The sequence below is a fragment of the Lissotriton helveticus genome, chromosome 2_1 (genome assembly GCF_964261635.1).
Source record: "Lissotriton helveticus chromosome 2_1, aLisHel1.1, whole genome shotgun sequence".
Classification (NCBI taxonomy): domain Eukaryota; kingdom Metazoa; phylum Chordata; class Amphibia; order Caudata; family Salamandridae; genus Lissotriton; species Lissotriton helveticus.
Genome location: NC_136059.1, coordinates 1,179,421,851 through 1,179,436,392, shown reverse-complemented (window position 1 = coordinate 1,179,436,392; position 14,542 = coordinate 1,179,421,851). Strand labels below are relative to the sequence as shown.

Sequence of the window (14,542 nt, the reverse complement as noted above, 5' to 3'; positions counted from 1 at the left end):
GGTTATCTGTGAAAAGGGGATTTAATTTATGCAACAGGAACTTGCTTATTTCAGGTAGGAGGGTCAATCTACAAAGCTGTTTGATGGGAACTGTAATGTTATAAATTGTAGCCAGCCTATTTAAGTATGAAATCTGCTAGTTTTCAAACCACCTGTCAAAGTCCAGCTTAGTTGCATTACTGTTCTCCCGCTTGGTTTCCTTTATATACCACTAGGGCAATTGCTACAATTGCTTTCTAAGATTCCTCCTCCTATCAAATACCCTATGGTCAATAACATCACTAATTCTACTTTAACAGGTTTTGATATTGATCTACAGAATAGATTCTCTGCGCTAGAGACTGACTGAAGTTTACTGACTCAACCCACTTTTGATTTCGATGTATCCTAGTCCAACTTCTCCTTGGCTATCAATGTTAATTCCTACAAAGATGGTCTGTGGCAGAAAGCTCCAGCCATTTTTACATCATTAGCAAACATTGCGGGAAATGCATTTAAATGAAAACCAACCTGGCTAGCATAGATTAATAATTTTGATATAATGCCTTTACAGGAAAGATGGGCTATTGCTTCTGAGATGGCCTTTTATGATCTTACAATTAGTGTTACAGCAAACAAATGATGGACGGAATGCTGACAATGCAAACATTCTCCCCCTGCCAAAAAACCTGGGTTAAATCCATTGTTATTTTGCCCACTACGCCACCACAGTTTGCACCCAGCCATATGCAAATCAGTCATAACCTGGGCCCCATTAGAACAGTCCAGACCGAACTGCCAGGCCAGATCCTCTCTGGTCCGGAAACAAGCGTCCTGGGACCGGTTTCAGGGTATGTTACCCTTCATCAGCCAGGCTAGTTTGAATCCAGTAGCACAGTGAACAAGGGACCTACGTCTGGGCATACCCATCCCACTTAGGGCGAAAAGTGTTTCAGCAAACAAATGATTGACGAAATGCTGACAATGCAAACATTTTCCCCCCGTCAAAAGATCTGGGTGAAATCCATCGTTCTTTTGCCAACTACTCTACCCCAGTTTAGACCCAGCCATATGCAAATACAATTAGGCCAATTAGGCCAAGCGATCAAATTCGGGAAGTGCGAAGAACGGCCTAAAAACCTGGTTCACACTTGCCCTGAACTTAAATATTGTACCCATTGAACTAAATAGTAAAGCGGTTTAGGCCTTTATTGTGAGCATTTCAAATGAATTTAATTTTTACTTAATACGATTTTACAATAATGATTTTGCATTTACTTTCAAATTCACATTTTTCCTATGTTTAATTTTGTGAAAAATCTGCTTTCAAGTAAAAACTCTTCAAACTTGTTCATTATTGGTGATTTTAGCACCAGAGTTTGCGTTCATTTGTTTGATTTGATGCCTGCAGATTACTCATACGTTCCCTTGTCTAATGTATATGAATACATATTTATATATATAAATATATATGTGTGTGTGTATATATATATATATATATATGTATGTGTATATATGTATGTGTATAATATATATATATATATATGTATACATGTATATTTTTTTTCTTCAAAGCTACGTATCCCTGGCAGACCTAAACACGTTATTTTCTCTCTTTAGGATTGGACCGAAAGAAGACTTTTTCCATTGTACAAAATGCAATTTATGCCTAGCTCTTTCTCTCCAAGGGAATCATAAGGTATTCAATTGTTATTCCCTTTTAACAATATGTAATTTTCATATTGACGATGTTCATGTTTTACATCGGTTTGTCTCCTTTACAGAAAACAAAGCTGTCTTGAATAGACAAAAACTGTGTTAATCGTGAGTAGGAACAACACCGATTAATTTGTTCCTGGAGTCTGACAGGGGTGGACTTGCGGGATTTGCAATTCCTATCTCTGGTATTTGAGCTGTGATGTAGTATCATTGGATTTGTTAAGTCTTGCATTGGGACTTTCTTATGGAGACGTTCCAGTCTGAATCTCTTCTCTTGCTCTACCGTTACTTGAAACTGGTCATCGATATGGAAAAATATTAAGAATTCTTTCTGTTTCACAGCAGTCATAATGCCAAGTATAGGTAGCATTCAGCACAATAGAAAGCATCCTGATACTTCTATTGCTCCTAAGAGGAACTCTCTTTCTAATGAATAAAAGCATTAAAATGTATTTCAATCTATATGTGAAACCGGTAGGGCTGTGCCGGGAGGATAGTTTTGTTTGGTAACTCCGTGGTGCACGCCCATTATTTGACTCTGCTGTATCTGTGATCCCTGGACTGTTTTGTCTTGATTTCTCATTTCGAGTCCCTGATATTTGGTGCCCTTTCCATGTAGCAGCGCAAATAGATTTGAACTAGTCTTTGAGCTTCATTTGGATGTGTGTGGAAGTGAGAGAAATGTGTTAGATCCAAATAAGTGTTCGTCTCTTATCTTCAGATTTTGAGCAATGCCATAATTAAGCATTATTGGTTGCACTTGTGGGCAATAACTGTTGTTAATTCTCCATCCTTGACATTATGGGCCCGAACCTCCGGCAGGGGCTCCTAGAGACAGGGTGAGTAATTGACACACAACAGCATGTTGTAGGCCTTGATCTTTGGGGACACTTACAATGCTTATGCCAAGGAGATCACCATTCCATAATTGTGTGCCAGCTGCTGTGACATAAAAAACATGTTCTGATTATCTTTTGTGAAGTGGTTACACTCCTGGCGTGGGGCGTTTGTTTCAGGGTTGACAGTCCTACTAAGTGAGAAAGCTCCAGCATAAATGCCAAGGCTCTGGAATTTAATAATCATTACGTATGCGAATACAGAGTTAGTTAAATTCATAAGCTGTTAGCAAACGAGCTGATCGCTGTTTAAGCCTCAATTTCAGTTTCAGGAGGTGTTTTGGTTTTCATGTTAATTAAGCTACTTCTTCGACTACTATATTTTCAAATTATATCATACCAGCAGAAACGACTAGTTTGCACGCACCGTATCCTTACTTGAGCCATCTCGTAGTATATGTACATACCTTTGATTCAGAATAAAATGACCAGTTTTTAGCTTATGTAGCTATGTTAAAATGATAACCTAGCACATTCCAGTCCAAATTCCGCAAGTATTAAAGTGACCATAAGTGCAATCTTGGTAGTACTCCCTGATGTAAAATGTGCAAATCTGAGACTTGTAGGTCTGTTCATTGTTCTACAGACATTACTGACTGTACTCTGATTGCAGGACAGATACTTAAGATGGGAGACTCAACCTCAGAATGTCAATAGGAGATTTTCTACTGCATCTAGTCTCCCTCAAGTTAGACAAAACTTGATTTCTCATACAAGGTTGTTAGAACCGGGGTCTCTCGTTGGCCGGGGCATGCACCCTAGTCCAAGTAGGGAGAACCGCTTCCGACAGGGTAGCTTGGCGCAGAGCAGGAAGGCTTAACTTCAGAGGCAACGTGTAAAGTATTTGTGCAACACACACCAATATTAACACATTAAAACACGCACAAAAGGGACACCACACCGGTTTTTATTTAAAAATAAAAGAATCTTTATCTAAAATTGTGTGAGATCCAAAAGCTGGTAAATCCAGTTTCCAGGCAAGATCAACAATCTGATAAATCCAGTTGCATATAAAGAAAGTAAAGTTATCCTTATCTAGAAATTGTGCAAGGTTCAAAAATAGTAAGAGACCACACATAGAAAATCACAGGTATCAGCCAAATGTCTTGGGATGGCAGTTACTGTCTTTTACTAGGAGAACAATTGGGCCAGCCAAACAATTCCTCAATCACCTGCAGCGAAATAAACCAGTCTCTGATCCTTTAAGGCACACAGTTGCCCAATGGTAATATATTATGCACTGCTTGCAGTCTCTATAAGCCTGTACCACCCTCCAGAACAGTTGCCTGCAATCAGAACAATACAGTTACTTAAGCGATGGAAATTGTGCAGTATATTTGCCTGTGAGTTACTTTTCCTTTTTCCCCTGACTGTGTTGTGGCAAAAAGATGCAGAGTTAAGAGGCCTGCTATTTCAAGGAGGGCCGTCTCAGGCAGGCCCGTTTACCAAATGACCACGGCCCCCGGCAGCCTTGTTATTTGATTGGGACACTCCCGATCCTCACACCACCACTCACGCGGTCACCCGCCTCACCCCGCCCAAGGTAGCTCTGCAGCCAGCAGCTTAGCGCACACGCTAAGCGCTTACCTGGAATTGGGGCAAGCAGGCGCTGGTGAAGTGCTCCTCCGTCCCCCGGGCACTTGATCCTCGTTGCGCTGCGCGAGTCAGCTCGTCTGGTTCCCAGCGCGGTGAGGTAGCTGAAGGGAATCCCAGTTGCTAGGCGACGCCTCCGACTCGCACCAATCCCACGCGGCGCTCTCCAGCCGTCACTGGGGATTCCCTTTGGTGCTTCCTGTTGTCCCAGGGCCAGCTGCAGTGATTTCTGGGCCCACAGAACTCTTAGCTTGGGATGCGGTCGGGTTGTCCGGGCCTGCAGCGGTGATCTTTGGGGAAAACAGTGCTTTTTTCTGTCATAGCGCTCCCCAGTTGCAGCACTCCGCAGCGCAGGCAGGTCATGGGCGGTGATTACGGCAATTGAAAGGTGTTTCCCGTGCACCCGCGGCGGCGATGATTTTGAAACACAGCACTTTCCCGCCACAGCGCTACCCAACACCTTCAGGCCCCGGACGGCGTCGATGATTTTGCTAACCGGCGCTTCACCTCCGTGTTGCCCACGACACACACAGGGTGCAGGACATGCGCCGTCCGTGCTGAAGCTGATCCTTGGGGTGAATCTTGTCCACACAGCAGAGACAGGAGTGGGGTTAGGCGCAATGGGGTGCGCACAGCATGCATACACCGCCGTGATCGTTTAGAGTGTTATTTTGGACCTCAGAAACCAGGAAACCAGTCAATCTTCTTAGTGGAGACACTCTGGAGATGTCTTGGTGTTATTTCCAGTTCTCCCAAGCAGGGCAGGATCAGCAGGCAGTAGGGCAGCTCAGCAAGCAGGGGCAGCAGTTCCTGGGAGCAGTCAGCTTCCTCACAAGTGGCAAACCTCCTGGCGCAGCAGTCCTCACTCCAGCAGAGATTCCTCGTAGTCCAGCAGTGTAAAAAGGAAGTGAGGCCAGGACCCTCCCTTATATATCCTACAGTCTAGTTGCTAGAAGGTGGTAGAAGTTTCTGGAAGGGTCTGGGGGCAGGGGTTTCTAGAATAGTCCACGAAGTTATGGGATGTGCCCTGCCTTCCCTGACCTGGCTGTCACAGTGACGAAAGGCAGGGCCGTTAAGGCTACGGTGGGCAGCCATTTACAGCCCCTTCAAGGGTAGAAAGTGTGAATCACCACTCCCACCTCCCAACCCAGGCAGCTATCAGTGTGTAGATGGGAGGGGGGAATCTGCAGTGCCCGGACTAAGTGTAGGCAGGACAATATCCACTTTCTAAAAGTGGGAGTTCTAAAGTAGCAGCGCCCAAACCCCATATATCATTTGAATGGGTTCCCCGCCCCGGTTCCAACAAGACCAAACATGACACACTTATTAAATCCCAGTCAGAAATTATCCCATAAGGGGGGTTCCCAATGTTAGCCTATGGAGGGTTAAGCCTTACTGCAGTAGGAGGGGCTTGTGGCAAATATGCCAGCGTCACATTGTTTATGGGGAGAGCACCTGCACCTCAGCACTGTTCAGCAGTGGTGAGGTGCCCAGAGTCCTAAGTCCAACAAAGAGGTACGGAGAAATTGGGAGGCACATGGGCAAAAATGTAGGGGGAGACAACCCTAAGGCTGACGGTCCAACAAAGGTGTTGAACCTGACACATTTTGGCGTGTTTCCCCTGTCTTTTTGCTTTCTGACCTCCCGGTTTTGACTCTGTTTTTGCTGGTTTAGTGTCTCTGTGCACGTTCTCACTGCTGTTCTGTGTTAAAGTGCAAGTGCTCCTATTGTAAATTGAAATATGGATTGGTGTTTCTATGTTTGGCATATTTGATTTACTGGTAAGTCCCTAGTAAAGTGCACTGAGAGTGCCAGGGCCTGTAAATCAAACGCTGCTAGTGTGCCTCTAGCACAAATTGTGCCACCCACACGAGCAGCTGTTTAAAGGGTTCTCAGATCTGCCACTGTAGTGTCTGCGTGCAGTTTTTGCTGCCATGTCAACTTGGCAAGTGCACCTGCTTGCTAAACCCTAACCTTCCCTTTCATTACATGCGAGTCACCCCTAAGGTAGGCCCAAGATACCCCTGTGGGCAGGGTGCAGTGTATGTGAAAGGCTGGACATGTACTGGTGTGTGTGACATGTCCTGATACCGAATACAGTATATTTTGATTTTCACTGTTGAAAGGCTATCTGTGCCAAAGGGATAGAATGGGGAATACTTGGTAACATTTTACGAGCATTTCTTCCCAATGGGACAAGATGGAGAAATGGAGTTTAGTATGCGTGAACTCAGAATGTCAATGCATCTGTTAGGAAAGATGATTTTTATGTTCTGTGTTTGAAAATACCACTTTTAGAAAGTTCTTGCTTAGCCATCCTGTGTGCCTCTGCTGGGTTATGGATTGACTGTCCTGCTTTGGAGTGACAGGTGCAAAACCTCATCAGCCAGAATAGCTTGACTCCAGTGGAATGGAGAGCACGGGACCCTTGCTCACTGTGCCACTGGATTCAACTTATTCTGGCTCATGAAGGGTATACCCTGAAACCGGTCCCAGGATGCTTGTTTCCGGTCCACGGAGGACCTGGCTTGGCAGTTCGGTCTGGACTGTTCCCATGAGGCACAGGGTCCAGACTGATTTGCATATGGCTGGGTCTAAACTGGGGTGGCATGGTGAGCAAAAGAACAATGGATTCAACCCAGATCTCTTGACTGGGGGTGAATGTATGATTTATTCAGCATTCCGTCCATCATTGGTTTGCGTAGCACTTGGAGTGACAGGGTCTGTGCATTCTCTTCAGACAGCTACTGGGGCAGGGCAAGGTGTGTCCTGCCTTTCCTTGATGAGTCTGGGCTGGGTTGAATAGACCTGGGCTGCATTTAGAGTAGTGGGAGGAGGTTTCCATGCACCTTAATGGGCCTGGTCTGCCTTGGACAATGCTGTCTCCACCTCCTGCCAGGAAGCTGTGCCAGATGGGACCAAAATGGTTTAGACTGAGAACAGACACTCTGCTTAAGAGAACAAAGAGAAATGCAGTGTAAATATTGGGGCCGAGAACTTTATAACTCGCTTGGATCAAGGAACCTGCCAAGAAGAGCTGGAAGAACTGCCAGGAGGAGTACGGTCCTTTGCTGTGTTGTTGTTTTGCTGGGTTGGCCTGCATTTACTGCTTCAGCCTTGGGCAGTGAAAGGGCTGGACTGAATTTTTTTCACTTTTTGCTGAGTTCCAAGTACTTGAAATAGAACTTGCCTCCTGTTCACAAAGTCTCAGGGACAGCATAGACTTCACTTACCTCTGAGTACCGCCTCTGGAACTGTGGGTTTCAGTTGCTACAGAGGGGGGAAAGCAGCCCACACCATTACAGACACCACCGCGGGCTCCGGGTCCTGAAGGCACCAGAGAGGACACCCCCGCACTTGTATATAAGCCTGGTCTCACCAAAGATGACCGCCGCCACCACCATGAAGCCGCTGCTTGCACCGCCACCTGTGGGCTCCGCACCGCCTCGTGACCGCGACATCCGTGACCGCACTGTGGTTTGGGGGCAGCGCTTGTAAGTTACACTATGCACCTCACTGTCCCACACTGCAGTCTTGGCCGACCAATGCCTGCTGCCATCAACCAGCACTGTTGCTTGCACTGTGACCTGTCAGCACCACCACAAGCACCTCCTCACTCAACACCGCAGCCCTGGTTTCACCTGCGCCGCTGGGCGACCATCACCGAGCCACTGCCTGCACAACAACTTGAGGGGACCCTGCACGCCGCATCGCTACGCTTCACATCGCAACCAAGATGGTTGCTGCGACCGGCCCATACCACTGAGATCAGCTGCAACCAAAGGTATTGTTTACGGGTCTGCTAACACGAACGCCTGTCTGCACCAATGCAGTCGGCCAGAACTGTTAGATTCTATTGTTTTCAGCACAGCTGTAGCCCTGTACTGAGCTACCGGCTTCAAGGAAATGCATTTTAAAGTCATTCTTACAAAGTGCACTTTTCTGATTACTGTATGTTGGTCATTTCTCGTTTTGGTCTTGTTTGCGCAGATAAATATTGCTTATTTTTCTAAAACTGTTGTGTTGTCCTTTTGTAGTGTTTTCACTGTATGATTATGTGGAAATCCTTTACACACTGCCTCGGAGATCAGCCTGACTGCTTGTGCCACGTCTCCAAGGGGGTGAGCATGGGTTATTTCAGTATTGTATCCCCCTTATCCTGATTAGAAGGAAGGGTCCCTACTTGGACAAAGGTGCCAACCAGAGACGCCCATTTCTAACACAAGGAGTCAAGCTTTTTCCCCTTCCCATGAAGTGGCATTTACAACTTAACAATGTCTATGGTGAGTGTTCCCAGCTAACAAAGCCACTGAGAGCTCAGTCTCTGTCCAAATGTCGGCTTGCCAAGACCCCTTAACTTTCCGGGTAGCTTTGGTACACACTTGTGTCCTAATTAAAATGATGTTGTGTGAAGTTGAGATCTGATTGAGGCTTCTGGCTGGAGATTCCTTACCTTTAAATTTTCCAGGCGCTAGGCTGGATCCGGAATTTTTTGCTGAGTAATAGCCCTTGAGAATGACGTCGCATGGCTCCATTCGGCTCCACATGATGGCGTTGGTAGCTTCGGTTATGACTTTGCGGTGCCTATATAGGTGCCAACCAGGCGCGTGGACGTCAGTTCTTTTCTTTCCGCGCCAGTTAAGCGCAGATCCAGGAAGAGCTAACCCTCCTGCTTTTTGGCAACTTTTATCAATATTTTTTAAATACGACTTTGTGTGCGAAGGATGTCCGGTAGAAAGACAGGTTTTAAACCTTGCAGGACTTGTTCCCGCAGGATGGCGGACAGCGATCCCCACCCCGTATGTCTGTGGTGTCTTGAACGCGACCATGATTCGATGTCTTGTTCAGACTGTCAGGCGATGGCCCCGAAGACCTTGAGGGAGCGAGCGATGAAGTTGCTCGCAGCCCGGCAGTCGACACTGTCAAGCAAGACTCCGACGAGGTCACAGTCTCGTTCGAGGAGGAGGTCGCAGGACCGCTCACGGAGCCTAAGTCCTCTTCCTCCCATTCAAGGTCATCTGGACACTCTGGGAAGAGGCACAAGAAGAAGTCGTCGTCCAAGTGTGTTCGCCTTCACCTCAGTTGGTGTCCATTGTCGAGAAAGGTAAGGCGCACCAACGCTCTAGGTACTCGTCTCCCTCCCCCCCCCCCCCTTTCCGGGAGCCGAAAGCGACTCCCGCTCAAAAAATGGTTTACAAGGCCATGCGCCGAGTATTCGAGTGGAACAACCCCGCTAGTGAGCCCTCGGGCCATGCAGGGTTGGATGGGGCCCCATCGGCTTCGATGCTTTCAGCTGCTGCCACGGCGCCAGTGGTGCCTCAGGGATCCGATCCCAGATTCGGGTCAATGCCGGTTGTGCCAACGCGATCTCCCCGGTGTCGAATCTGAAGTCTGTACCTGCGACGTCGCTGATGCCCATCGGCAGTGCAAGCCCCATCCTCATCCCTGACGACACGGAGCTGGAACGGCGTCGAGGGACACCGAGTCAGACGTCTGTAGAATCCGGGGGTTCTATGTTGTCGCCTGAGCACTTTGTGGATGTGCTGGGCTCAGGGGAGGAATGGGAGGAGTCTGGAGACCCACTCAAGAACCAGGATGTCTCTGAGGAGACAATGGACTTGTATGGGGAACTTGGGGAAGTCAGTGGTCTGGATACTTCCCTAGACACTGGCATGCTCTCTCCGACTACAGTGGCTACGGAGAATGGGGTGTCCTATGCCATGGTGGTTAAGAGGGCAGCCAAGGTTCTTGGACTGGAGCTGCCCTCAGTGCAGGTCAGGACTAATCTCTTGACCGCAGTGCTTCAACCTGGGGCTTCCAACTCTGAACCTCTATTGCCCTTTAAGGCACTTACAGATGTCCTTCTAGGAACATGGTCCAAGTTTATCACAGGGACTCCTGTGAATAGGACGATTGCACGCCGCCATTGCCCAGCTCCGGCCAAACCAAAGTTCCTCAGCCAACACCCTACACCAGAAAGTTTGGTGATGCATGCTTCTACTTCCCAGGGCGCGTTCCCTTCTGCACCTCCGGATAGGGAATTCAAGAGACTGGACTGATTTGGGCAGAAGATGTTTCTTCCTCCAGTCTGGCATTGCGGTCAGTGAATACTGTATGCTTATTGGGCTGTTTCTCCTGCTCTCTTTCGGAGACGGTTACGCTGGTGCTGCCACAAGTCCTGGAAGAGGCCCGGGATGTTCGCTGTCAAGGATGGGAGAGATGCAGCAAAATTCACCAAACTGTGTGGATTTGATACGACCGATTTGCTGGGCAACGACAGTGGCATTTAGGCGCCACGCCTGGTTTCGTGCAACTGGCTTCTGGGGGATGCCCAAGCCAATTTGACGTACATGCCCTTTGATGGAACCCGCCTTATTGGGAAATAGGCAGACTCAGCCCTGGTCAGGTTCAAGGACTCTCGAGCTACGGCCAGATCCTTGGGCCTCTCCTCCACTCCTCATGGCCAGTCTTCCTTTTTCCCCTTTCGTGGCAACGCAAGGGGTTTCCTGCCATGTCAGCCCTAACCTAGCCACTGTCCGGCACAGACTACCCATAACCTAGCCACTGTCCCGCACAGACTACCCAAGCCATGCGTGGACGTGAGCGCTGTACATTCCATCCTAGGAATGTAAGTCATCTACCACACTACCCTCAGCAGCCGCAGCCTCCAAGCACTCCTAGGCGGATTCTGCAGGACCAGACTACTCCAGTGGTTGGGAGAATTTGTCGTCATCTCCCCCGCTGGAGATCTATAACATCAGACAAGTGTGTCTTGCAGATCGTCCAGGAGGGCTATTCTCTTCCTTTCCTTTCTTTTCCTCTTACTATTCTGCCGAGTGAGGAACGGCTGGCAGAAAATCATTTAAAGCTACTCCAAGAGGAAGTTATAGCTCTTTTGGCCAAAGGAGCTATAGAAAGGGTCCTGGTTTCAGAAGTAGGCAGTGGCTGTTATTTCCTCTACTTTCTGATTGCGAAGAAGAACAATGGGCTACAGCCCATTTTAGATCTTCGACCGTCAATCTCCTCCTCAAAAAGGAGAAATTCAAAATGCTCACATTGGCTCAGGTCTTGTCTGCCCTGGACCAGGAGGACTGGATGGTAGCTTTGAACCTGCAGGATGCGTATTTTAAAATTCCCATCCTGCCGGGCCACAGGCGTTACCTGTGGTTCAAGCTGGGCCGCCAGCACTTTCAGTTTACCGTGCTCCCCTTCGGCCTTACCAGTGCCCCTCGACTGTTCACCAAGGTGATGGCGGTGGTTGCAGCTCAACTGCGCAGGTTAGGGGTGTCAGTCTTCCCCCTACCTTAACGACTGGCTGCTCTCTATAAATGTGCCGTACCCGACTCCTTCTCAGATGCTCCCTTTCATCAGAGCCGTTCTGGTCACAGTGCAGTTTCGAGCTTATCCTCCCGAGCAGGGAGTCCAGGATATTCAGGCTATGATTCCGATATTTCAGCCTCTATCCTGGATTTCAGTGAGACTGACACTGAGGCTGTTGGGCCTCATGGCCTCCTGCATTCTGTTGGTAAGACACTCGAGATGGCGTATGCAGACTCTACAGTGGGACTTGAAGTTCCAATGGGCACTGCATCAGGGATTCTCACCAGCGTTATTCAGATCTCAGAAGGAACTGCGATGGATCTGCACTGGTGGTTAACAAACTGAGATTGTGTCATAGGCAGAGCTCTCTCCCTTCCCCAACCAGATTTCACAATCATGATGGATGCGTCACTTCTGGGATGGGGCGGCCACATGAGAGAGATGGAGCGGCCACATGAGAGAGATGGAGATCAGGGGTCACTGATCTCCCGCCGAGACGGAGCTCCACATAAACTTGTTGGAGCTCCGAGCGATTCTCTTGACATTGAAAGCATTTCTTCCCTCTGTCAAGATAAGTTGGTGCAAGTGTTCACGGACAACACCAACGCCATGTGGTACTGCAAAAAGCAAGGCGGGGTGGGGGCATGGACCCTTTATCGAGAGGCCCTGCGTCTCAGGACATGGCTGGAACAGCAGGGCAAAACCTTGGTGGCTCAACACCTGTCAGGTTCTTTAAACGCCAGCCGGATCACAAATTACGTCTCCAGTTTGAGGTGGCGCAAGGCCTCTTTCAACAGCGGGGAGATCCTTGTTAGATTTGTTCGCTTCCGAAGAGAACGCGCAATATCAGCAGTACTGCGTGCTGGAGTTTCCAAGGCAGCTATCGCTCAGTGCCGCGTTGGTTGCGAGTGGAGCTCAGGCCTGTTGTACGCCTTTCCGCCCATACCACTTCTGCCCAGGGTTCTAAAGAAGAACAGGATCGACCGTGTCCAAGTCATTCTTGTAGCTCCCGACTGGGCAAGGATAGTCTAGTATCCAGAGCTTCTGAGAACGAGCATCGATCCTCCGATCAGACTTCCCCTTCGGGTGGATCTTCTGTCACAGAAGCAGGGGAGGGTTCTCCACCCGAACCTGTCTACTCTGCGCCTCCATGTGTGGAGATTTAGTGGCAGCAGTTGATGGCTTTTGACCTTCCTCCTGAAGTCTATAATGTTATTCTGGTAGCCAGGCGTCCCTTCACTAAGTCGGTATACGCCTGCGTTTGGCAGACATTTTGTATTATATTGTACAGAAAGGTCCATTGACCCTCTTTCTGCTTCCATTTCTACTGTCCTTTTATTCATTTTAACTGTTACCCAGCAGGGCTCTGCTTTGGGAACTCTCAAGGGTTACCTCTCTGCTCTGTCTGCTTTTTTGCGGCTGCCAGACCAGCCTTCTCTTTAAATCTCCTGTAGTAAATAGATTTCTTAAAGGGCTGGCTTACTTGTTTCCACCCACTCCCTTTTATTATACCACAATGGGACCTTAATTTGGCTTACCTGATGTGCGCTCCTTTCAAGACTTTGCACAAAATGTCCCCTCTGGCTGTTGACCATCAAAGCAGCCTTCTTAGTGGCGATTACATCAGCCCGGAGGGTGAGTGAATTGCAGGCGTTACCCAGCTCTCCTCCTTATCTTATGTTCTTTCCAGACAAAGTGGTTCTTAGCACCAAGGTATCATTTTTACCAAAGGTTATGACCCCATTTCATCTGGGTCAAGAAGCAGCCCCCTGAAGGATTAAAAGCCCACTCCACCAGGGGAAAGGCTGCAACTACGGCTTTGGCTCGGGGTGTCCCAGTCCAAGACATCTGCCAGGCAGCGACGTGTGCATCATTGCACACGTTCGCAAAACATTATTGACTTGATGGTCAAGTGCGCAGGGATGGATACTTTGCCTGTTCAGTCCTGCAAGACTTCTTAGTCTAGGTCATGAGTCCGCAACCCACCACCGGGATGGTATGGCTCGGGTATCTGATTTAAAGGTAAGGAATCTGAAGCTAGAAGTCTCTATCAGATGAACAAGTTACTTACCTTCAGTAACGCATTATCTGTTAGAGACTCTATCTAGCTGCAGATTCCTTACAGTCCCACCCATGCCTCCCCGCCTTGTGGACTGATGTAGTAGGTCTAGGGTTTCTCCCCTTTCAGGGCCCTAGTTTTGCACACAATTACATTAGTAACTTTGTGGCTCTGCGCTTCTGGCATGGAAAAAACTAAAAGTACTGACGTCCGTGCGCCTCGGTGGCTGCCTGTTTAGGCAGCAACGTCATAACCGATGCTGCCGATGATGTCACGCAGAGCCGAATGTAGCCACCCGACGTCGCGTGCAATGGGTAATGCTCAGCAAAAATTTCCGGACCAGTCTGACGCCTGGGAAATTCTTCTGAAAATGTATAAAGATTGTAAAAAGTAAAAATATTGTCTTAATGAAGAAAAGCACAAAAGAAAAGCTAATACCGTTTTAAAAGTGGGCACCCAAGATACAAAGAGGATGTAATGTTCACAGTCACTAAGGAGGAAGGTGTTCCTGGATTCTGTTAATGAGTCCTCATTAGGTTTTTAAGAGGCAGACTATGGCATTTTCCTAACCCTGGTGCGGATGACCTAGGCCGTGCTCTAGCCTTCACCCTAGTGTGCTTTGTGTTGCTGCCACAGTAAACCTACAGTTGTCTAGATCCAACACGGATTGTTGGAATAAAATCAAAGACCCCAAGCGCAGTTCCAAGCCCATTTGAGCCATCAGAAATGAAACGGATACTACTAAGAGTAATGTGCTGGGGCCATAAAAACACATATGCAAGCAGGTATACATGCCCACATGTCTGGCCTCTTGCCCGGCCACACCACAGAGGCCAGTGTTCTCCAAATTATAAGTCTGTTCTGCTTATGTCTTGGTTTGAGGGTGACCTGAAGCAATAATGGCAGCACATTGCAAGTACTTGTGTAGAAAATACACTAACAGGATTGTTGTCGCAGGTAAGGTGTTTCTTCTTTA

At 48.0% G+C, this 14,542-nt stretch overlaps 1 protein-coding gene across 1 annotated transcript in view; it reads left to right on the top strand.

The window, feature by feature from the left end:
- The window catches only part of RCHY1 (ring finger and CHY zinc finger domain containing 1), a 98,354-nt gene that overhangs the window by 62,994 nt on the left and 20,818 nt on the right, over nucleotides 1–14,542 (top strand). Inside the window, exon 4 of the mRNA XM_078676044.1 lies at nucleotides 1,600–1,678. Coding sequence (XP_078532170.1) covers nucleotides 1,600–1,678 — 79 coding nt within the window. The remainder of the gene's footprint in view (nucleotides 1–1,599; nucleotides 1,679–14,542) is intronic.